The 21,869-nt window shown below is 52.3% G+C and overlaps 2 protein-coding genes and 1 non-coding gene across 4 annotated transcripts in view; 2 read left to right on the forward strand and 1 right to left on the reverse strand.

Moving 5' to 3' along the window:
- Positions 1-4,211, forward strand: part of Fanci (FA complementation group I) — a 55,610-nt gene extending 51,399 nt beyond the window's left edge. For both annotated transcript variants that reach the window (XM_036186687.1, XM_036186688.1), the window contains 4 exons: positions 2,052-2,114; positions 2,788-2,883; positions 3,033-3,140; positions 3,616-4,211. In XM_036186687.1, the coding sequence (XP_036042580.1) occupies positions 2,052-2,114; positions 2,788-2,883; positions 3,033-3,140; positions 3,616-3,687 (339 nt within the window). In that variant the 3' untranslated portion in view covers positions 3,688-4,211. The remainder of the gene's footprint in view (positions 1-2,051; positions 2,115-2,787; positions 2,884-3,032; positions 3,141-3,615) is intronic.
- Positions 3,871-21,442, reverse strand: Polg (DNA polymerase gamma, catalytic subunit). The gene is made up of 23 exons (XM_036186694.1): positions 21,242-21,442; positions 19,711-20,497; positions 17,061-17,256; positions 15,893-16,057; positions 15,644-15,790; positions 15,399-15,478; positions 14,496-14,678; positions 14,253-14,401; positions 13,984-14,110; positions 12,855-13,091; positions 11,458-11,578; positions 11,201-11,278; positions 10,794-10,901; positions 10,188-10,348; positions 9,402-9,455; positions 9,187-9,304; positions 8,624-8,759; positions 8,295-8,541; positions 6,400-6,522; positions 6,111-6,279; positions 5,804-6,012; positions 4,472-4,632; positions 3,871-4,021 (listed from the first exon to the last, which is right to left on the reverse strand). The coding sequence occupies exons 2-23, from the start codon at positions 20,331-20,333 to the stop codon at positions 3,945-3,947; spliced, it is 3,669 nt and encodes a 1,222-aa protein (XP_036042587.1). The 5' UTR covers positions 20,334-20,497; positions 21,242-21,442; the 3' UTR covers positions 3,871-3,944.
- A 149-nt stretch (positions 21,443-21,591) lies between these two features.
- On the forward strand, positions 21,592-21,664 carry Trnar-ucg. Its single transcript has one exon. It is a non-coding gene; the product is annotated as a tRNA-Arg (tRNA).
- The last annotated feature ends 205 nt before the right edge of the window (positions 21,665-21,869 follow it).

Here is a 21,869-nt window from a genome sequence, read left to right on the forward strand (position 1 = left end):
TAGCTAGCCTGGCTAGATGAGGTTTTGAACTCATAACAGCTCCTCCTACCTCTGCCTCCCCAGTGTTGGGGTTAAAGCTACCATGCCCAGCTTTTTTATTGCTTGTTTTTTGAGAGAGGGCTTCTCTGTGTAGCTCTGGCTGTCCTGGAACTCAGTCTGTAGTCCAGGCTGGCCTCGAACTCAGAGATCCGCCTGCCTCTGCCTCCCGAGTGCTGAGATTAAAGGCGTGCACCACCATGCCTTGTATATCATTCTGAATGTGTTTTGTTTTTGTTTTTGTTTGAGCTGAGGACTGAACCCAGCGCTCTACCACTGAGCTAAATCCCCAACCCCATTCTTAATGTTTATATAGCCACACAGATTTCATGAGACTGAGACAGCCTCTAAAAGGAGATCCTAGGCAAACTACTTCCATGTTCCCTGTCTTAGGAGTCATGGTGGTTTACTAGCATTTTAAAGAAGAGTTCAGCAGTGCTTTTCAAACCTACCCAAACATCTGTAAGTACCATTACTGGGCAGAATAGCTAGAGCTTCAAATACTGTTGTCAGTCCCTTTATCTACCTCCTTTCCTGTAACCCAAGCCTTATTTTTATTAGGATAGCTGCCACATAGCCATCACCCGTTACCATTCTTATACATCAGCTTTTGTCTTCAATATACTTTATACTGGGGGGTTGATTGAATGGTTGAGAATAGCTTGTAAAAGCCAGAGGGAGACTTGGCCCCAGCTAGTGTGATTCCACAATGGGGGCAGCAAAATTTCCATAGTACAGGACCATCTAGTGAATGTTATAGGCTGTGTGAGCCCTGTCATGCCCACGCAGCTCGTCTGTTGTATAAACAGCTAGAGTGCATAAATAAATGTATATGGCTATGTTCCCTTTTTAAATGTTATCCACACAGGTAGTGGACTAGATCTGTCCCATGGTTTGTCAGCCCTCTGCACTAGAATCATTTGCTATTGGTTGACCTAGGGACCTTCTGACACTTTCCTACATTTATACAAGGTGCATTTCATGTACACTCACTGCCTTAGACCTTGATGGGGAGGGGAGCAGTGAAAAGCAGCGTGGCAAACCCCTAGCATTCTGCTCAGAACCTCGCGCACCTAGGGATGCGCCTGCCCGATTTGTTCTTTGTCCTGGCTGTAAGTCTGGGTCAGTCGGTAGTTCTAGACAGCGCACAGGGTTTAGTCTCAACGGAGTGCCGCCCTGCCGACAAGCCTGAGAAGAGGGCTCCCTTCCCATGTGCTCAGTCTATCCATGACCGCGTTCCTTATCTACTTGACCCTTTTCCAGGATTTCAACTTCCTCATTCCAGTGCCTCAGAAATCTTTCAGATCAGAGTGAGGCTCTACCCACTGCTCATTTCTAATTTCCTGTGCCTTTAGGGCCCTCTTCCTGCTCCTGCTCCTTTGCTGGGAGGCAAGGCCTCCTTCTGAGATGAAGGCTTCCTGTTTCACTCACACTGGGTGGTTTTTCCATCTCCTCCCCACCCCCCCACTTAGGTCTTGATTTTCTTTTGTCCTGTTAGTATTTTGTTGTTGACTATAGTTTCGGGAAGGGTTTTACTATGTAGATCTGACTGTCCTGGAAGACTGGCCTCAAATTCAAGATCCACCTGCCTCTGCCTTATGATGTGCATCACTACCAGATCCCTTCTTTCTGTCCAGGAGCCTTACACACTAATCTTCAACTCAGGAAGTATCCCTGTGACCCTTTACACACTTCCCAAGCATGCTAATTATATTGTGTATAAGATTACATCTAAGAAGACTGACTGTATCTGCATAGCCTTTTAGTCAGCCACCCAGCAGGAAAATGCCTGTTCTTGCTACCACCCTGACAGTATCCATTTAACTGTTTATCTGTGTGTAATTAGCTTAATACTATAGTGGTTATCCTGCCCGCAAATTCTATATGGTACCTCCAAGAGCATACCCCAGAGGCAGGCATCCAAGGGCTATGCTGCATCTGTGTTTCTGCTTCCCCAATAGCTTGCAGTCCACAGAGGAATCTTGAGGACTGAGACAGTGTTTCTGTTTCTTTAGAATAAGAGGAGTAACAACCCAAAGTGCACCGAGAAGGAGAAGGCTGGAGTGGGCACCAGCATGGTAAGCTGCTAAGCTGGCTGTTCAGAGCCAGGAGGCCTTAGTTCTTGGACATTAAAATTGTTTTTAGGAAAAGCAAGAATGTAAAAGGTGTTCTGTAGAGGATCTAAGAATTAGCCAGGTGGTGGTGGTGCTGCTGCTGCCAGATCTCGAGTTCGAGGACAGCCAGGGAGGGCTACACAGAGAAACCCTGTTTTGAAAAACCAAAACCAAAAAATAAAACATTAAGAATTGGTGAATGCAGTAAAGCTACCATATTTTAGGAAATACCGCTGTAACAATTCCTTTTAAGTCACAGAAAGGCCCAGGTACAGGCTTGTCCTCACCACTGTTCATAAAGGGAAATACCTAATGTCAAAAGGACCAGCTAAGTAAGTTACAGTGTGTATCACACAGGAAAACACTAGGCAGAAGGTCTCAATGTGCAGCTAGAAAGCTGTCTTCGTGGGATGTTAAAAGTGGGATGGTGTCAGCAGGACCCGTGGTACATGCCTGTAATCCCCAGAATTCAGGAGGCTCCTCATCTGAGGGAATAATCCCAGCAGAGCAAGTACATTCACCAATCAGAAAGAAACAAGAGCAAGTGCCAAAGTGGGTTTCTTCTTTAAGACACTACAGGAAAACTTCAGAAGCTATTGAACTTGAAATAGAAGTCTTAACATCCTTTTGCCCTTAGGCCAAAGTTCTTCGTGAAACCAAGCCAATTCCTAACCTCGTCTTTGCCATTGAACAGTATGAAAAGTTTCTAATCCAGCTATCTAAGAAGTCCAAGGTAAAAACAGTACCACTCCCCTCTCCTGTTGATGGGTCTGGCAAGCCAAGGCAGGCAGCACAGCAGAGGTTGCCATTTCTGGCCCCATGGACTCAAGTGTGTCACTGTCCCCGAGTAAGTGCCCGAGTTTATAAGCCTGTCTGTCCCAGGTAAACCTGATGCAGCACATGAAGCTAAGTACTTCTCGGGACTTCAAGATCAAAGGCAACATCCTAGACATGGTTCTTCGAGAAGATGGGGAAGATGAAAATGAAGAGGTTGGTGCCTACTTGCGTATATTTGGTACATGTGTCTAGGAAAGTGGCAGACAAAAGCTGCCCTCTCCTACGGTCCTGTTTCTACAGCATTCTGGCTGGTTTTTACACTCCCTCAAGGTAGACCCATCCTGAATCTTAGGTGAGATTCTCCATTTCATTATCTGAACCCAGTTTCCTTGCCTTTTGGAACCTAGAAGTAACATCAGTAGCCCAGACCCATTCAAAATTGGAAGTTTATGTAAAATAACCTGGACTTCTGGAAAATTCGATGCTGAATTCTTTAGATCATCCAACTCCTGTCTCCTTGGAAAGGTCCTATGGAACACTGATGCTGGAGTCGTGGCCTCTTACATTCAGGGTGGAGGGCTCTAAACATCCACGTGGGAGGCGGGAGGAAAAGCAGACCAGGACAATTTTGTTTGGTGTTTATTTTGGTCTTTATTCCCATCACCTTAGCGCTCTATTCTCCCTCTAGGGCACTGCACCAGCACACATGGAGCAGGACAGAGAACCAGCCAAGAAGAAGAGGAAGATATGCCTGAGTTAATGTGACCTTTGGGGTAGTTGCTTCATCTGTGCCCAACAGTACCCCTTGTCATACAGCCTGCACTGATGCTGGCGTCCTGGTCTGAACCCACCGAACTGTGCCTTCAGTAGAAGGAGTCTTCTGGGCAGGTCCTGCTACAGAAAAATGGCTGCCTAGGCACACCCTTGTTCAAAAAGCACATCTGAAAGCCTGAGTTTAGGAACCTGCACCACTCCGACAAAGCTCCACAGGAGCAAATACAGAGTCTCCAGATGGAGCTAGGGTCCAGGCTGGCTTCGTTTCTCCAAGGAGCCTTTGGTGAGTTCAATGATCTGGTAAATGTCCAGTGCTTCACCTGCAAGACAGTGGGAACTGGTTAGGATGCCTCCAGAAGGACTGACTGAGCTCCGAAATGAGAATATGAACATTAGCGTCAAAAAGACGGTGGGTGGGGCCATCGAGAATAACCGCCACAAATGGCAGTTTGTCCTCAGTTTTCTGACTCACTCTGGCATTTTCAGCAGATATATTTTTTCTATCTCAGAATGCACTTTGACTTATATAATAAATCTTTAAAGTTTTCTGGTGTAGTTTTGAAAATGGGTCATTATAGATGGAATATTTGGAATTCTAGCATCTTCATTTACTATGAACCACTTTCTGCAACAGTTCCCTTTGTGATTTGAATATCACATCCACTTTAGAATATGGCACACGTTAAAAGTGGATTTCTTTCCCAGGGCCCCAAAGCTCTAAGCCACCTACCTCCCATTCTTTATATATAAGGAACAAAGATTATGCTCACCCTGGGGAATCCCATATCTCCTTTCCATCCCAGTTGGGTTCGAAGGAGTTTTACAGTCCATGGTCACTTCCTTCCTGAGGCACTGGTCAATGTCTACTGCACTGAAGAAGGCCACTGACTGGGGCAGATCCTTCAGACCCAGCTTGTAGGCGAACATGCACCTGAAAGAGACCCAGTCTGCTCACAGCCATGCCCTGCTGTGGATAGAGGCTCCTGGCTCCAGGAGGCATACCCAGAGCTCCCACAGAGCAGGGTTTCTCTGGTTTCAGTCACCCACATTTAGCATAATCATGAGAGTGGAGGCAGGCTTACTACCTCCTTACCTGATCAGCTTCGTACCTCTGAGACTGATATTGAAAAAATCAGGGACTCAACACATTTGGTAATGAAAACGGATTTCAGGGCTGGAGAGATGGCTCAGAGGTTAAGAGCACCAACTGCTCTTCCAGAGGTCCTGAGTTCAATTCCCAGCAACCACATGGTGGCTCACAACCACCTGTAATGAGATCTGGTGCCCTCTTCTGTACACATAATAATAATAAAAAATAAATCTTTAAAAAAAAAAAAGAAAGAGAGAAAACGGACTTCAATTGCTGGACCCACATATGAGAGATAAATGCTGACTTTAAAACATAAGCACCACCCCCAGGCCCAGAAGAGAGCATGGGGAACAATGCTGGACTGTAAATTTGTTATTTACCCATTTCTCAAGATAGATCAACGTTGCCAGATTGGTTCTGAGTGGTAGATCAATATGAAATAGTAGTATTTAACTCCTCCACATGAACTAGGATTTTTAGTATAAGAAAATAAAATTCAACAGGCATGGTGGCGCACACCTTTAATCCCACCACTTGGGAGGCAGAGGCAGGCAGATCTGAGTTCCAGGCCAGCCTGGTCTATATTAGAGTTCCAGGCCAGCAAGGTCTACATAAAGACCCTGTCTCAAAAAGACAAAACAAAGAAAATACAACTCAATAATACATAAAACATATGTTTTCGAAGGTGTATTTGAGTTCCCTCATTAAAGAGGTTTCCTGTTAGTAGAATAACACCTTAGGCACTAAATATTCAGGCAAGAAAAAGATGAGCATCTCACTTTTCTGAGTTGAAATGTTTTCTGTCATTGATTCCAGGCATATTACTAGGGGAGCAATAACAACTCCCTTGACCTTGCCACCACCTGAATGGTTTAGTTACTGACACATGCCACTTTCAGACCTAACAAATCCTTTTGAAAAGTTGAGGTCCTTTTAGGAGTTCCACAAACTTTAGAAATAAGGAAGGGAAGGTGACAACTCAGACCTGCTCGGGGCCCCGAGCCCCACACACCTGGTCAGGAGGTTGGTGATCTGCAGTGCCAGGGCAGCGCGGTAACGGTCCTCCTCCCGCACCAGGTAGCGAACCTCATCGTGGATGCTAATGCAGAAGCGTCCATCAATGGCAAATTCCTCAAACAGCCACTTCATGGCCACAAGCATGAGGTGTAAGTAGTCCACGGCAGAGCTCTGTACCACCCAGTTCACACGACTGGTCATAAACTAAGGCAGACAGGCAGACATCAGTTTGCTCTAGGCCAGGGACCTTGCCTTCCCTCTGCCCCTTCTCTCCATGCTCTAAGGATGGCGAGATCGCTCACCTCTCCCTGGACAACAGAGGGTTCCAGGGCTCTGCTGATGCAGCAGCCCAGCACTGGGGTGCGTGGTGTGTCAGACATGGCAATGCTCTCCAGCTTGTTAAACATTTCTGACTCTGTGCCCCCTGTCCAGGACCGGTCAGCAGCCACCTCCCACTTCTTCCAGCGTGACCTAGGACAGACACCATGAGGTCAGGCTTTGTTAGCGTCTCAGTGCTAAAATCTGAAGTGTGTCAGCCTTTGGGGACCAGCCCACACCACTCCCTGCATCTTGAACACAGAAGATTCTCACTTCCTTGAAGCTTCTCTCCGGATCTTTCGAAGATCCTGTAGGGAAACCCGGCCATCCTCTGTCCTGTCCACAGGGAGGTCCAACTGTTTGACCAGCCATTCACCCTCATCTGAGAGCCGATACCTGTGGGTAGTAGTTCCATATCATTCCCATTCAATGGCCACCTCTGTGGCACACCCTCACTCAAGTCCCTAACAGCCCCTGGTCATGCTTCTCCCCTAAGACTAACTTCAGCAGGGAAAATGGGCCCAAAGAGGCTGAATGGCTTGCTGGGGTCTGCAGCTGGGAAGGGGCATAACATAGGCTTTTGTGTTCCCAAAGGTCTGGGCTGTATCATGTCAGCCCAATAAAGGGCAAACTCCAACACCAGCCTCCTGGTCATACTGTCACAGTGCTTGCTTGACATGAACTGCCCAGTGACCGACAACAGCCTTCTGTTAGTTCAGGAGACAGTGAGAAGTGAAGGTACAGGAACCCCAAAGGGGGAGAAGGAACCGGAGAAGCCAAAAACAAGCCAGCCAAGTCCATCTTCTTAACTCCTACTGCCCCAGGCTGCTAAGGGTTGCAGAACCATGCCACCTTTCGGAAGGAAGGAGCATCAGGGCTTCCCCACAATTTCGGGCTGCAGTTCTTATGATGTCTTCACGTCTCCGACTAAGGGCCAACCTCCAGTCATCACTGTCCTTTTTTTTTTATTAATGAATTGTGGGGGATACAGGCCACTGTGGGAGGCCCACCCCAGGCAGGTAATCCCAGAGTCAGTAAAGAGTATTCCTCCAAGGCCTCTGCACTTCAGTTCCTGCCTCAGTTTCCCTCAGTGATGGAGTGGAACCTGGGAGCTGAGTTGTAAGATGAAAAAACCCATTCCTCCCCAAATTGCTTTTGTGTTAATCATAGAAATAGAAACCTACTCCAAAGACAATTTCCACAGTTAATAAGCTATCTAGAAAACCTACTCCGAAGACAGTTTCCACAGTTAATAAGCTATCTAGAAAACCTACTCCGAAGACAGTTTCCAGTTAAGCCATCTAAATGGGACACTGCTCCCCTCTGCACCTGAGCCTACCAGAAGGCCATGAAGGGCCTACACACACAGCATGTAGCATTGCTGGAAGAAACAGGTCTGTCTGAGTAAACTGGAAGGCTTTCTCCTGTCGGGACTAGCCTGCACTCTGGCTTTGCACACTTCTATTCCCTCAGCTCCTACCTTCTCTATCTGCTCACTCTTGTTCCTACAGCTCTGAGCACAGGACCCTGTCCTAGCTGGTTTGTGTGCCAACGTGACAGAAGCTACAGTCATCAGAGAGGAAGGAGTCTCAGTTGAGGAAATGCCTCCATGAGATCCAGCTGGAAGGCATTTTCTCAATTAGTGATTGATGGAGGGCCCAGGCCATGGTGGGTGGTGCCACCCTGGGCTAATAGTCCAGGGTTCTGTAAGAAAGAAGGCTGAGCAAGCCGTGGGAAAGAAGCCAATAAGCAGCATGCCTCCATGGCCTCTGCATCAGCTCCTGCCTCCAGGTTCCTGCTCTGTTTGAGTTCCTGTCCTGATTTCCTTCAGTGATGAACAGCAATGTGGAAGTGTAAGCCAAATAAACCCTTTCCTCCCCAACTCACTTTCTGGTCCTGGTGTTTCATCGCAGCAACAGAAACCCTAAGACAGAATCCTAAGCTGCTGTGGATGTGACCTAATTGTAGCTATGGATGGCCACTTGATGACAATATCTCTAAGTACAGCTTTGAACGCTATAAAGACAACGTGACAACGTCAACGGTAAAGCATCCTGCAGCTAGGTTTACAGGGAGAGCGCTCAAGCGATGGGCAAGAGATGGAGAGGAGGAGCTGTAAAGCAGGCCTCCGGGCCCGGGTGCTAACGTGGTGGGAAAGGGGCCCTCACCTGCGGAGGCCCTTTGTGACAGCGTACATCTGCTGGGCCTTCTCAGCTGCCTCCTGTCTTGTGAGCCTGTGGTTGAACTGCATCAGCAGGCGCTCGGCAAAGGACTGCCCCGCCCCATAGATCCGGCCGTAGTTGAAGACTTTGGCATGCTCTCGGCTGATGCCTACGGTGGTGGCTGTCTTACTGTGTAGATCAGTGCCCCTGCTCTTCCTGCCCTGCAGAGTCATCCAGCCAAAGGCTGTGCAGCCTGGAGAACAGAGAAGGAGGAGCAGTTCAGCAATGTGTGGCCCTGCCACCTCACCCCTGCCCAAGCCACAGGCCCTGCTTACCATGCATCCCTGCAAAGTGAGCATCTCCAAGTACAGCTGCGATCCACAGTTCCTGTGAGTCCACATCAGCACCCACGAGGACATAGCCAGGTGGAGCCTGAACCATGGCTTTCAATTCACTGCCTACTCGGTCAGGCTGCAGGAAGAGTGGGGTCAGGCCCACCTAGAAGCCCCAGGTAACTGTGACCCTGGCTTCCTAGGCCCAGGGCTGACCAAGTACTGGCTCTTTCCTGGGGGAAGACTGGAGAATGCCACACAGCACTATTCCAGACTTTGTGCAGAGATGGCCCCCTGCCAGCAGCAGGCTACACAGATGAAGAAACCCTACGAAGCTGTATGCCAGCACCCCAACTTGGCTCATCTAAATTCCATGATAGCTGTGGCCACTATGCCTGGCACTGTCTGGCCAGCAGCAGGCACCTGAAGCACATTTGCCAAAGGGAATGAATGACATGAAGTCAGATTTAAACCAGAGCCCCATGCAACCAAGACTTGGTTTCCTCCCCATGTCCCTTTCTAGACCTGAGAGAGGGAACAGAGCCAGGGACAGAGAGGACACATACCCGGGCATTGCTGGCAGTAAGCCACGTGGGCTCCACCGCTCGGCGAGTGATGGTGCCCGCAGTCACCACCTGGGGCAGGATGGCGCCATAGCGGCCTTCTTCATCGAAGGTAGGGTGCCTGGGATGGAGACGCACAAGGGTCAGCAGTGTGCCCTGGCCCTAAGACCCACGCCACTCAGCTCTCTCCCCACAAGCACTCAGCAGGCTGTATGTACCTGGTCACGGCACGCGGCAGGGCTGACCTGGGGAGCCACACCACCATCTGGGAGCTGTAGGACAAGAAGGCTGAAGGTCAGCGGAGCCACACAGGCAGGACCCACCTCCGAGTGCTGTTACTAGCATGTGTCCCTGGCTACCTCCAGGACCGCGGCCCCAGAGGCCTGGCATCAGCTCCCTTCTCACGACACTTCCTCAGGTGGGCTCTGGCTCAGCCAAAGCCTGGACCCACAGGAGGCTCTGGGCCTCACAGAAGAATCTAGGAAGTGGTCAGGCTTCCAAGGCAGCTTCTGACTCTCTCCCTGATACCACTGCCTCTCTGCCATCAGGGCAGACTACCAACCCCCTCACAAAGGGCTGTGACCACAACCATCTGGAAACGACCTTTGGGATGAATTCATTTGCCGCTGCAGAAGGATTCCGCTCTCAATCCCTAATACAGATTACAGATAACCAGCCCTCCAAGGCCTTTATCGACAACCCATGGCTCCAGCAGTTAAGTTAAGGGATTTCGTGGGAGTTGGGACGAGCCAAAGTCCTACCATGCCACTCTACCTAAACAAAGAAACTGAAGTTGGAGCAGGAGAAACATCCTGCTCCATGGATCCAAGATCCATGTCACCCGGACAAACAGCTAAGCCTCCAAACTAGAGCTAGGCTGCCCCTCTGGAGTAGCCCAGGCAAGGTCAGGAACACCAGAGCAGAATAGGAGGAAAGGAGGCTTGGGGCTGCGGACACCTGACCAGCCATACAGACAGGCCTCCTGCTACCCTACTTTGGCCCACCTGATACGTTTATGAGCATTCCTCCAAAAAGAAATCATTTTATTTATTTCCAGGGCACGGGGTCCACTGGCACCTCCTGGGCCAGCCTGCAGGGTGCCATCCTCCATCTTGGGCAGGAAGTCTTTGGCAAAGGGACTTCCCACATTGTAGTTGTTACCGTCCTGTAGAGGACAAAGACAGCAGGGGCTGGAGACAGGTGGCAGACCACCAGACAGGGAACCGACACCGACACCAGGCCTTCTCCCAGCAGACCCTACAACTCCAGCGAGTGGGCAATGCCTACACTGGTATCTTGCACATATATAAGTGCACACCCACACATGCTAACGATAACCAGACAAAGGTAGTATCAACAGCCAAGAGAAGCTACCAGATGACAGATACAATGATGTCCATGTCAATTAATCCTACCAGGAGACCTCTCGCCACTCAATTTTCAAAAGAACACAAAAGCACTGGAGACGAAACTCGCCCCAAATCGGGATCAGCCCCACTATTCCCATCAATCTCACAAAGAGCAGTCTCCTGGTCTGAGCAACCACTATATTCTACTGTGGGCCTCAACCACAGTGAGAACATGAGGCAGGCGCAAACCAGAGCACATACCTTGTGAGGCAGCTTGAAAAACCAGCAACCAGGGATATCCACATCATTATAAGGTCCGTTGCCATGGTGGTAAGTGGGCTGGCTGGTTTTGGGGTCACAAGCAGCAGGCTGTGGGGGCCACACACCCAGATCAGGCCCTGCTCCAGCACCTGCATTCAGCAAGGGCCAGGAGGTAGGGGGATGGGAAAGGGCCTGAAACTGAGCAAGCAAACTGCAAAGTGATAGGAAGGCATGAGGTCATGGGTTTCCTCCTCGGTCTCCCTGCAGCTACAGGACCAGAGGGGCTAAGGGCAGCATCTCCAAACCCCCAAGACCTAGTAAACTCTGGGAAAGAACTTCGTGAGCAAGAGGAAGAGTCCCAGCCACCCACTACCCACCCAGGGAACCCAAGGAGGTGTCTTGCTCACCAGAGTTAAGGGGTGACCCAGCAATGAATTCTCCATCTTGGCCTCAGCCTCCACATCTAAGCAGCCCAGCTCTTCTGCCTGAATGGGCCCAGGAACCAGGGGTGAGAGAGGCTGGCGGCTGTAGACCAGAATCTACCAGCCCTTCCCTCCACTCTAGTCTAAGATGAGCAACCAGTGGCTCCCACACAAAGGTGCCCCATTTTCCTAGGAAAACAGACCCCTCGCCCAACAGGCTCAGGCTCAGAGCACCCCCTCACCGTCTGCCACATGGCACTATTGTCGGTGACTAAGAACTCCTCAGCCAGCCCTGTCTCCTGGGTCTTCAACTGCTGCTTCCCCTGTTCAAGACAGTGCTGCTTGTACAAGGACTCGATGGCCCTGGACAGAGAAAATAAATGCGGATTACTGGATACCTGCTCAGGCCATGTAGCTCGGTCCCTTTGTTCAGCTCTGAGGAAGGTGACAGCAATTTCCCTGGATTTTAAACAAGAGAATGGCCAGCCCAAATGACTTAGCACACTGGTGACGGGCTGGGGTGTGATAACTGGTCTGACTGAAATCCAAGCTCTATGCTCGAGAGTTCTGGAAGCAAAGCAGCAGGGGAAGTCAAGACTGGAGGCTGCCCTGCAGAGCTGGCTCCTGTTCACTGCTCACCATGTGTGGGCTCAGCAGAGCAAGGCATCTCAGTCCCTTCTATCTGAAAGCCTGATAAGCTGACTCCAGCTGTCCTGTGGAACCAGCCACTTCAAATACCTTGACCTCTCCGTAACACCTGCCTGTCCAAAGTTCAGGGTTTGTGGCCTCAAGCAGGTCAAGCAGCCTCTCTAGATCCTTGTCAATTATAAATGTGGATACCAGGCCTGGTAAGACACTTGCCTCCTGCGCATGAGGTCAGAGTTCAATCTCTAGCACCATAAAATGAAAAAAACCTAAAATTAAAAATAAATAAATAAAGCCAGGTGTGGTAACTCACACCTATAATTCCAGTAGTTGAAAAGCTGAGGCAAGGGGCTAGAGAATTGGCTCAGTGGTTAAGAGCACCCTTAACCCGCTGCTCTTCCAGAGGACACGGGTTCAGTTCCTAGCACCCACATGGTGGGGTGACACCCTTTTCTGACCTCTGCCATGTATCAGGCATACATGTTGTTCACATATATGCAGACAAACGGTTATAGAAGTAAAAATAAAAATAGTAATGATAATTTAAAAAGAAAAAAAGAAAAGCTGAGGCAAGATTATTGCCTTGAGACTGAGGCCAGCCTAGGCTACATGGTGAATTCCAGGCTGGCCTAGGCTTCAGAGTGAAACCATGTCTCAAAAACAAACATAAATAAAAGTAAGAATTGTTTCTCATGGAGCTGCTTAGATGCCAAGTGAGATTCACACTGCTTGGTATCAGTGTCTAGCACATAACGAGCACTCAGATTCTACTCAGAAAAGCAGCAAGCCTACCTCTTCCCAGGCCACACCCAAGACCTCCCTCTCTGCCACTGTGAAAGCAGCTATGCTGCTGGGCCCTGGACAGCAAGGCTCTGAGGTCCAGAGGGTCGGAGAACCCCCGGGGAAAGAACTAACAGCTCGAGCTGACCTTGCTTAGTCTAGTAAAGGAAGGGATCCAGTCCCTTCCTCCTTGGAGCCAGAACGTGACTCTTACCTGTAGGGGCAGGCTAGCCCAGCTGACTCTACAGTGGGGCTCGCTGGCAGCTCAGCCAGATTATCCCGCCGCCCAGGCACCAGGTAGCCCCAACCATGAGTGTCTGAGTAGTGTAGAGGAAAACCATCCCAGGTCAGTGCCATGAGCTTAGGCGTGACCCGCATTTGCAGGCTGAGGAGGCTGGGGCCTGGAGTCCACGCTGGGTCATCTAGCCGAGGGCAGAGCTTCCGGTACCACCTATTGCCCCAACAGGGGGAAAAAAGTGTCACACTAAGGAGTAAGGAAGGGTCTCTCTTCCATAAAGTACCCAACCCACCTTCCAAAGCCTCCAGGCTTTCTGACAACTCAGATCAAGAATTATCAGTCCTCTCCTTTGGGAGGTTTTGAACCTATCTGGTGTCTCCTAGACTTATTCAAGTTATCTCAAGTGAACCCCACATGTCAAAGCTCCTTTCCAGCCCCCATGCAGCCTCTAAGAGGAAGAAACGGATCTTCCTTCCTACCCACGAGAACCCTGCTGTTGTGGAGACACTCAACTCTGTCTGAGACCAAGGTGAGGCATTTGCATCCAGGGTCACATAAGTACCATGAGGCCACACCACTGTTCACTATGACTGCCCTTTTTTCTCATCTCTGCCTCAAGGAAACTGCCTCTAAACTATACGCTCTTTTTGTTTTGTTTTGTTTGTTTGTTTGTTTTTCGAGACAGGGTTTCTCTGTGTAGCTTTGTGCCTGTCCTGGAACTCACTTGGTAGACCAGGCTGGCCTTGAACTCAGAGACCCGCCTGCCTCTGCCTCCCGAGTGCTGGGATTAAAGGCGTGCGCCACCACCACCCAGCAACTATATGCTCTAAGTCTTACTACAGGTCAGCTGCCCTGGCCGGTCTGTACCCCTGCTGCCCTTCGAAGGGAGATGACTGTCATCTGTGTCCCCGCAGCTGCCAGAGGCAGCACACAGAGCAGGCACTCAGTGCACTGTGCTGAATGTGTCAGGGTAGACACAACGGAGCAGAAAGGCAAAGTGGAATGAACGTACACCAACCGAGGTCCAAGACCGTGCTGAGGCCCAGACCAAGAGTGGCGAGAGCATGCAAGGCAGGTTCTGGATGCCAGACACAATCAGTCTTACCCAGGGTGTCCAGGAAGGTGCTGGGGTCGCTTAGGCAGGCAGTCTATGGTGTTCTTCAGCTGCTGTAAACGGGTGCGGGCTACTACATCTTGCTGAAGCTCCTCCTCCTCGCTGGGTGGCCCAGGATCTGTGCCAGGGTCAGGAGGTTAGGACCAGACCAGACGGGACTCACAGGTCTAGAAGACTACAGCAACCCCTTCCCAGGGCCCCCTGAGTCCTAGGACTGTCCCAGAGATCACCCTGTCCCATCTCCCACCTAAGCTTCCCACCTTCCTGCTCCGTGGGTTCCCCAAAGGGCCCAGCTCCCTCGATGGGCAACTTGTTGGCTGAGGCTGGCTTCTTCACCTTCCTTGCCTTTTTCTGCTTAAATTCCTGCAAATCCCACTCCAGGTCCCAGAGCCAAGGGTCTTCTTTGTACCTGCAGAGCCAGTCCACCAGGCAAGGGTTAAGGCTGAGCTAATATCCAGGCCTCCTGCCTGCCTGTCCCCTGCCTTGACCCAGGACCTGACTACCTCTCTCCTGAGAGCAACTGGCAGGCATCATTAGCCAGATCCATCAGCGACTTCTTCATCTCCCGCTGGAGCTCCTCGTATGTGCTCTGCGTCTCTTCCAAGTAACGCTCCCAGTTCTGGTTGACAGGCAGGTAGGAGACACCCATCTCCAGCATGCCAGCCAGAGTCACTGGGTGGGGGCACCTTAGGGACAGACACCAAGGGCTGTCATAAATGACCACAGGAGACAGGGCTTGGCCCCAATTCCTAAGACAATTTGACAAGCTCAACCCAACCAGCTTTGTGGCACAGCTCTAAAATGGGACAGGCTTGAACCCAGCTTTACTGCTGACCAGCCCTGCGCTGGTCACGTGACTTCTCTGGGCCTCCGTTCCTTTACCTGGAACATGGAAATAACATCCCCTCTTCAGGGGTAATATGAAAATGATAGGGGCGGAGAGAATGAGGGCCACCGAGTGACAGGTCAGCATCAGGCACTGTGCTAACAATCCCACACATGCCATTGACTGTCCACGGACCTCACAACCAGGAGGAAAGTAGATCATGTGTATGTCTTGATGAAAACACTGAGGCTCACAGAAACCAAGTTACTTGTCTAAGGTCAGTGAAGATGCAGCAGCCACGCTTTGAGCCTTCGGTGCATAACAATCATCACTGACCTTATCATCAGACTCACTAAAAAAACAAAGACAGGAAATTGGGACCACACATGAGATGAGCCCCTGGGACTCCAGAAACCCAGAGTCCAGGGCCCACATGGCCTCCACTGAACAGAGGGGCTCCATTCTTTCAGCCTACAGAAGCGAAGTGACCAGCCTGAGGAAGAATCAGCCCCACCTGATTACAAGGGGATTGGGTCCCAGGACCCACCCATCCCCCGGGTTCCACTTGGCTTCCCCTCACCTCTCCAAGAAGAGCGGTAGCTGCTGCTGGAAAACCTCATAGGTGGCCCACACGTCACAGGCACAGTACTGCATCAGATCCTAGCACAAGGTGACAGGAACTTGTTGGCGCGGGGTGGGGTGGACAGGGACAGCCACCTACTACCACTACCATGTCTCAGGGACAGATCCAACAGCTGTACCTCCCCAAATCCAGCTGCAGGTCAGTCAGAGCCCACGGATCTGAGCTCTGCACCAACACCATACCTGGAAGTGCTCCCGGATATCTTTCATGCTGCCCTTGACGAACAGCTCTCGAGGCTCCTTCTCTAAGGGAGGCCCCCCCACATAAAGGCTGTGCACGTCTGCAAGATTATTAGCACTGCTGATGCTCATCCAGTCCCAAGATGAAACCTGAGAAACCAAAGGGAGGTCAGCTTGGTCTTAAGCCCAACAAGTAGCCCATTGACAGGATCCTAAGCATCCCTTTTGGTGCAATCCCAAGTGCACTCTCACCTCTGGACCACTGGCTTTCCTCTGGGACTTCTGAGCCCGATGGGTGGGGTGCCCAGTCTTCCGTTTGCCCTGCTTGGCTGCCATCCACAGACTGCGCTGGAAGCTGCTCAACCCTGAGATGGCCATGTGCATGCTCATAGTGTCCAGAAAGCGCATGCGGGAGCCCTGGAGGAAGGGCAGGAGAGGAGAGGCTGCAACAGAGGGGCTAGCCTGCCCCTGCTCATGGTGTTGACTCCAGCCCCACATTAGCTCCTCACATACCCTCTACCCCCGGCACACAGCCTCCAACACAAAACTGAAGTTCCATGCTTGTCCCAGCACCTGTGAGTGACCTGCCCAATTCCTGAATGTGCAGACCTAGCTCAGCTTCCAGCACCATCTTGGGCAACTCTGGGCAGATGAGCTAAAGAAGACCTTTAGAGCTATGGGCCAGACCCCCAGCTCTGGGCCTGGTGCTAGCCCCTCACAAGCTGTGGTCCCTGACAGGTTAATAAGGCTACCCATGCCTAGTGCCCTAAATGCTAGGCTAAGGGCGCTGCCAGGAGTACTTCCTTGCCCTGTCCTTCACCTCAGCCTGTTAGGAAGATTCAAAGAAAAAGCCGTTTTTACAATCTAAGAACCATCGCTACTATACACCAGCAGTTCTGATTGCCTTGATACATGTGCTATTCAAACGCTCCTAAAGCTCCTAAAAGTACATCGAGGGAGCTTCTGTTAGCTCTCTTCACAGAAAGAGAGACTGAGGCTTAGAGGTGTTAAGGAGACAACACTGCCCATCAATGCATGAGGCAGGATGTGGCCCAGGCTATAAGTTAGAGCCCTCAAAAGCTCTAAAATGCCACACAAAAAAGATAAGAGCCATCTGATTCTGGAACAACTCCCAGTCCCATGCCAACACAGCTGTGACGGCACTCCTCACAACACTCAGGGAAGAGGGGGTCATCTGCCTCAACACCTTCAAACACCACACTAAATTGTCTCAAGTCTGTTCTGGAGATCCAACAGCTGGTCAGCGAAGGTAAGTCCCTGCAAACAGTGGTCAAGAGAGCAATGCCGGGGCTGGAGAGATGGCTCGGGGGTTAAGAGCACTGATTGCTTTTCCAGAGGATCCAGAGACCCAGCTCTTGGCCCAAATTGTGCCAAAGCCCGCCATTCCCACAAACCTTACCTGAATCAGGTACTGCTCCCTGATATGGGCTCGGTCAAAGGAAACATTGTGCCCCACCACTAACTGCTCCTGCCAAGCCTTCTGGGGGGAGCTGCCGGCATTAGCAGAGCCATCCAAGGGGATCAGGTCAGCCGGCGATAGCTGGCTGGTCCAAGAGTACCGCTCTTCCACCAGCCGCCGGCTGCACCAGGAATACCTGAAGGAGATGAGAAGGGACAGGGCTACCGTAAAGGAATGGACTTCCGGTCCACACCACCCACCGCATGCCAGGTCCCCAGGGGTTGCTACGCACTCATACACGTCAGGGGACCACTGGGGAGAGAAATGGTAAAGCTTCCTTACTATCCAACTCCCACAGATTAACAAGGAGCTAAAAGCTGTGGTAGTGGGTGCCATGTGCAGGAAGGCGGGCAGGCCAGGTGCCAAGTCTGCAGCCAGCTCTGAGGCCTTTATGGATATGACCAACCCCTTGTGTCTTTAAGCACAGAACAGCTAGTGTTCCAAGTACTAATAAAGGAGAGAGTTGGTAATACAACCCAAAGTGGAGAATTTTTTCATTGAAAATGGCAAAAAAGAAAAAAAAATGATCAATGCTGCATACACATACAGGGTGAATCATCTGAAGAGTCCGAGGGAAAAAAATAAATCATGCACCTTCCAGGAGCAACCACCCTCAGTGAGATGCCACAGAGCACACCATGATGAGAGAATGTATGTCCATGTGCAGAGTGGGTGTGGCGGAGACAGAATGGGAGCTGGTCGCAGGGGGCCTGACACTCACTCGGGAAAAGGTTAGTCTGCTCAAGGTCCCAGGGCAAAGTGGGCAGGATGGCCACTGACAGAGCTGCAAGCCACACCCCATTCCAGAGGCCTGAGGCCACCCAGCAGACAAGACCGCTCAGATGGCGCTCCCTGCAACCTCTAGGGAAGACAGGCAGGACCTGCCTCAAGTTCCAACGGCAGAACTAGCTGCTTAAGCAAAGCTGGCCAATTGCACACTCCATGGGGGGACTGGATATGGCACTCAAACTGGAATGCTTCCTCTTCTACCCCAGCCAGTCAAGTGAGGGCTCGAGAGCGCTAAATACTCAAAGCTAGGAAGATGATAAGGACTTCAGTTAACAAAAGCCAGACTGGTGTCTAGACACAGGCCTGCAGCTGTTCGTGAAGCCATCTTACTATAAACTTGTGATTTACCAAAAAAGGGGGGAGGGGACAAACTTAGGGTGAGCTGGAACCTATGCGATCAACACCAGAGTTCTCCTCGGAACTCTCAGACGCCAAGAGCCTGGGTGATGTCTCCCAGGCAGATGACTGACCAAAGCCCTTACCAAAGCCTTTAGGCAGACTCACGGGAGACTCAGCTGTCCCCGCTCCCATCCAACTCCTACAGGTCGTGAACTGGTCGGGTTATACAACCATGTGACAGGGCATGCCAGGTTACCTGGGGCCCGCAATCGAGGCACACCCACAAGCACGCTAGTCAGGACTAACTAGGAGAAAGGTCTTTGCCCAAACTCAGGCCTGGGCCCTGGCTTCTGCCATCAGGCAGACTAAGCGACGGCCCCCGGTACCACTGGCTAAATGGAATGAGAATGGAGACAGAATGGGGAAGAAAAGAGAGCGCGGTGAGGTGAGGAAGGCAGGCGGGAGGAGAGAAGGGGGCCTGACTCATTGTCACTGGTTTCCTTGGAGCCACCAAAGCCTACTTTATCTCTTCAGCCGGTGGCCGTCAAGGCACAGGCACTGTGGTTCTTATCGGAACACTCCAGCTAAATCAGTGCAGAGTCATCTAGAGTTGCTCCTTTCAGCCAGAAATGCCTACCTTAGCTATTTAGCCATGCTTTCACCATTTTCAACTGCATATATAACATTTCGCAGCTTTCTGTACAAAGATGTGGCTTCCAATAGGAATAAAGAAACTGCCAACTTTTTTTTGCTGGCCATGCCTGAAAGCATTAAGGTTGTAAATAGTATTTTAATCCTGGAACGAAGAATAAGAAAAGGGAGAAACAGTACTGCCATCATTGCCTGAGAAAGAAACGTGGGTAGCACTTAGAAAGTTATTTCAAAAGGAAAGAGAGAGACTGGATATACCTGTTTGGGACCAAAATGTCTAACTTGTAAGGAAGTAACATTTCTTAGCTGGGGGCGGTCAAGACTAGGCCACCTCCAGGGTCACTTGGAAAGGCTGAACAGGATTTGGTCTGGCGTTTATGGAAGACACTGGGGTCGCTGGGCATTTTAAACTGCCTAGTATAGACAATCCCACCAAAAACACCTTCCTGTCCAAAATAACCATCGGCAGTCCCAAAACCAAACACTTTTTCAGACTGACTTCTCACGGAAGCTCCTAGGGGCCAGGGGATGAGGTGCAAACTCGTGGTCATCTTAAACAGGCAGCCTCTCAGTCTGTCTCAAGCACAACATTGACTCTCTGCATGGCCCCTGACTTTCGCTTGGGTGCTATCTAGAGCCTGTCTTTCCACCAGAGTGAGCCCCACAAAAGCAGGATTAAGCGGGCTGAGTTCACCACACCAGCAGTCCTTACATGAGCACACAGCAGGACCTCAGAAACTGTTCACCGAATCAAACCGTTTAGCTGGGCCCCCCTACAAATGGTAGTTCCCTGTTCCTAACCCCCACTTACCAGGCCGAGGGGGATATGGCCAGCGCCAAAGTGGGGCACATTCCCTCTGACAGGCAGACCTCCACGTCGAACACCAGGGCCCGCTCCTCGGGGATGGCCACGGGTTCGGCCTCCCCCTCGGGGCCGTACCGGGTCCAGCCCTCCGCCCAGGCCCACTTCCCGGGCTGGGGCGGCAATTGGGCCTCCAATAACGAGGCGGCCGCCTCCAAGTAAGGCAGGCTCTGCTTCTGGGCCAGGAGGCGGAAGTGCTGGTCCAGGTTGCCCCCCAAGAGCCGGGGCAGGCGCATCTGCACGTCCGGCATGGGCGTGGCCGGCTGCCCCCAGAGCCCGTGCTTCTTCAGGTGCTGGATGCTGCGATGCACCGCGGCCGCGTCGGGCGGCTCCTCTCCGCACCCGAAGATTTGCTCGTGCAGCCCTCTCGACAGCATCTGGATGTGCAGCGGGTTGAGCCGCAGCTGCCCGCCCTCCTCCGAAGAGGGCACTTGCGACGGCGGCTGCCCGTCGCCGGGGTTGGGGGCGGCGGGGGCGAAGACGGAGCTGGACCCCCTGCGTCCCGTTGCTGGAACTGGCCTGGAGCCGATCTTGCTGCTGCTGGCCACCTTCTTCCAGAGCAGGCGGCTCATGCTGGTGGGTGCAGGGAGCCCCCCGCTGTGAGTCGGGGCACCTGGCCTTGGGCTCCAGCTTGACGGCTTTTTACTGGCCGAACGACTCAGAGAGAGACCCGTCCCCTCTCTGTGTTCCTGTCAGTGAAATAGCTCTCACCATGCCTGCCTTGCTCACACAAATCCTAAAGGGGACAGATGAGAAAGTGTTATTCCAAGTTGGCGTGTCTCGTACAAACAGCTTATCGCTTCATTTGCTGCGTGCGTGCGTGCGCGCGCGCCAAGCATCTGAGCCAAAAAGGCCAGAGGGGTGTAGGTACATTTTCTGCTATGCCTCCAACCACCTTAGGCACTGGCACTGCCCCTCCTGCGGGCAGAGCCACCCACACAGGCTCCTGGGTGAACTTAAGAGAAGCCGCTGGAGATGCTGGACTAGGGAGACGCAGACCAGAGTTCTGGCTCGCAAACTGCGTGACCTTGGGCCAGCTCCTTAGGCCCCAACCTCTTCCTCTGTAAAACAGGGTTAAGGTCTCTCCGGGTCACGGGGCGATGCTGTTTGAGTGACAGAGGGCGCAGCGCGCTCCCCGCGCGGCCCTAACCCCAGACGGCGCTCGGCAGCCAGCAGCTGCCAGGAGCAAACCGCCGGCGGCCCGAGGGCCTAGCGCCGGGCTTCGAACCCGCCGCGAAGGTGGCCGCAGCCCCGAGGTCCCCACCCACACCCGGGCCGGCCCAGGGCGCCCTGATCGGCGGCCACCCCCGCGCGCCGGGACAGACACCGGGTCGTCGTTGCAGCCGCCGCCGCCAGCCGCCAGCGCGGCGCGCCCTGGGACCGACCGCCGCCCTGCTCCGGGCCGCCGCGTTCCCCCTAACTGGAGAGGGAGCAGCCGCGCCGCCGCGCCCGGCCTCCCCCTGCCGAGCCCGCTGGAAACCTCGGTCTGCTCCGCGCTTCCCGTCCTGCCGCAGCCCACAGCCCTAGTGACGCCGCGGCGTCCGCTCCGAGCGGCCCACGTAGCCTCCGGGTGGCGTGTGGCCTCGCTCGCAGCCGCAACTTCCCGTGTGCGCGAGCTGGGTCCCGCGGCTACCCCGAAGCGGGCGGGAGACTCCCCGAGGGCCCAATAGGAGCGCCGCCAATGGAGCCGCCCGCCCGCGGGGGTGGGAGAGGGACTTCCGGGTGGTCTCTCCGAGCCCCCCCCCTCCGCCTGAGGAAGATGGATCGGTCCGAAGCCAGCCCGCAGGCTCCTTGACGCTTTAAGCAAAGTAAAGGCAACCGGCTGGCGGCGGCCGCGTGGCCTAATGGATAAGGCGTCTGACTTCGGATCAGAAGATTGCAGGTTCGAGTCCTGCCGCGGTCGAGGGGTGTTTGTTTATTTTGCTCATCCATCTTCCCCATCATTCCCTCTGGAACTGAAGCCAAGCACGCACTGTGGTGATGATTAACTTCTACTGTAAACACTGGGGACCCTGGGTCTGAACTAACCACTGTGAGGGCGGCGCACACTCCTAAAATGGGGGGACACGTTTTTAAAAGGCGGGCACAGATTTCTAAAATGTGTCAGC

Source organism: Onychomys torridus, chromosome 1, assembly GCF_903995425.1.
Source record: "Onychomys torridus chromosome 1, mOncTor1.1, whole genome shotgun sequence".
Taxonomy (NCBI): domain Eukaryota; kingdom Metazoa; phylum Chordata; class Mammalia; order Rodentia; family Cricetidae; genus Onychomys; species Onychomys torridus.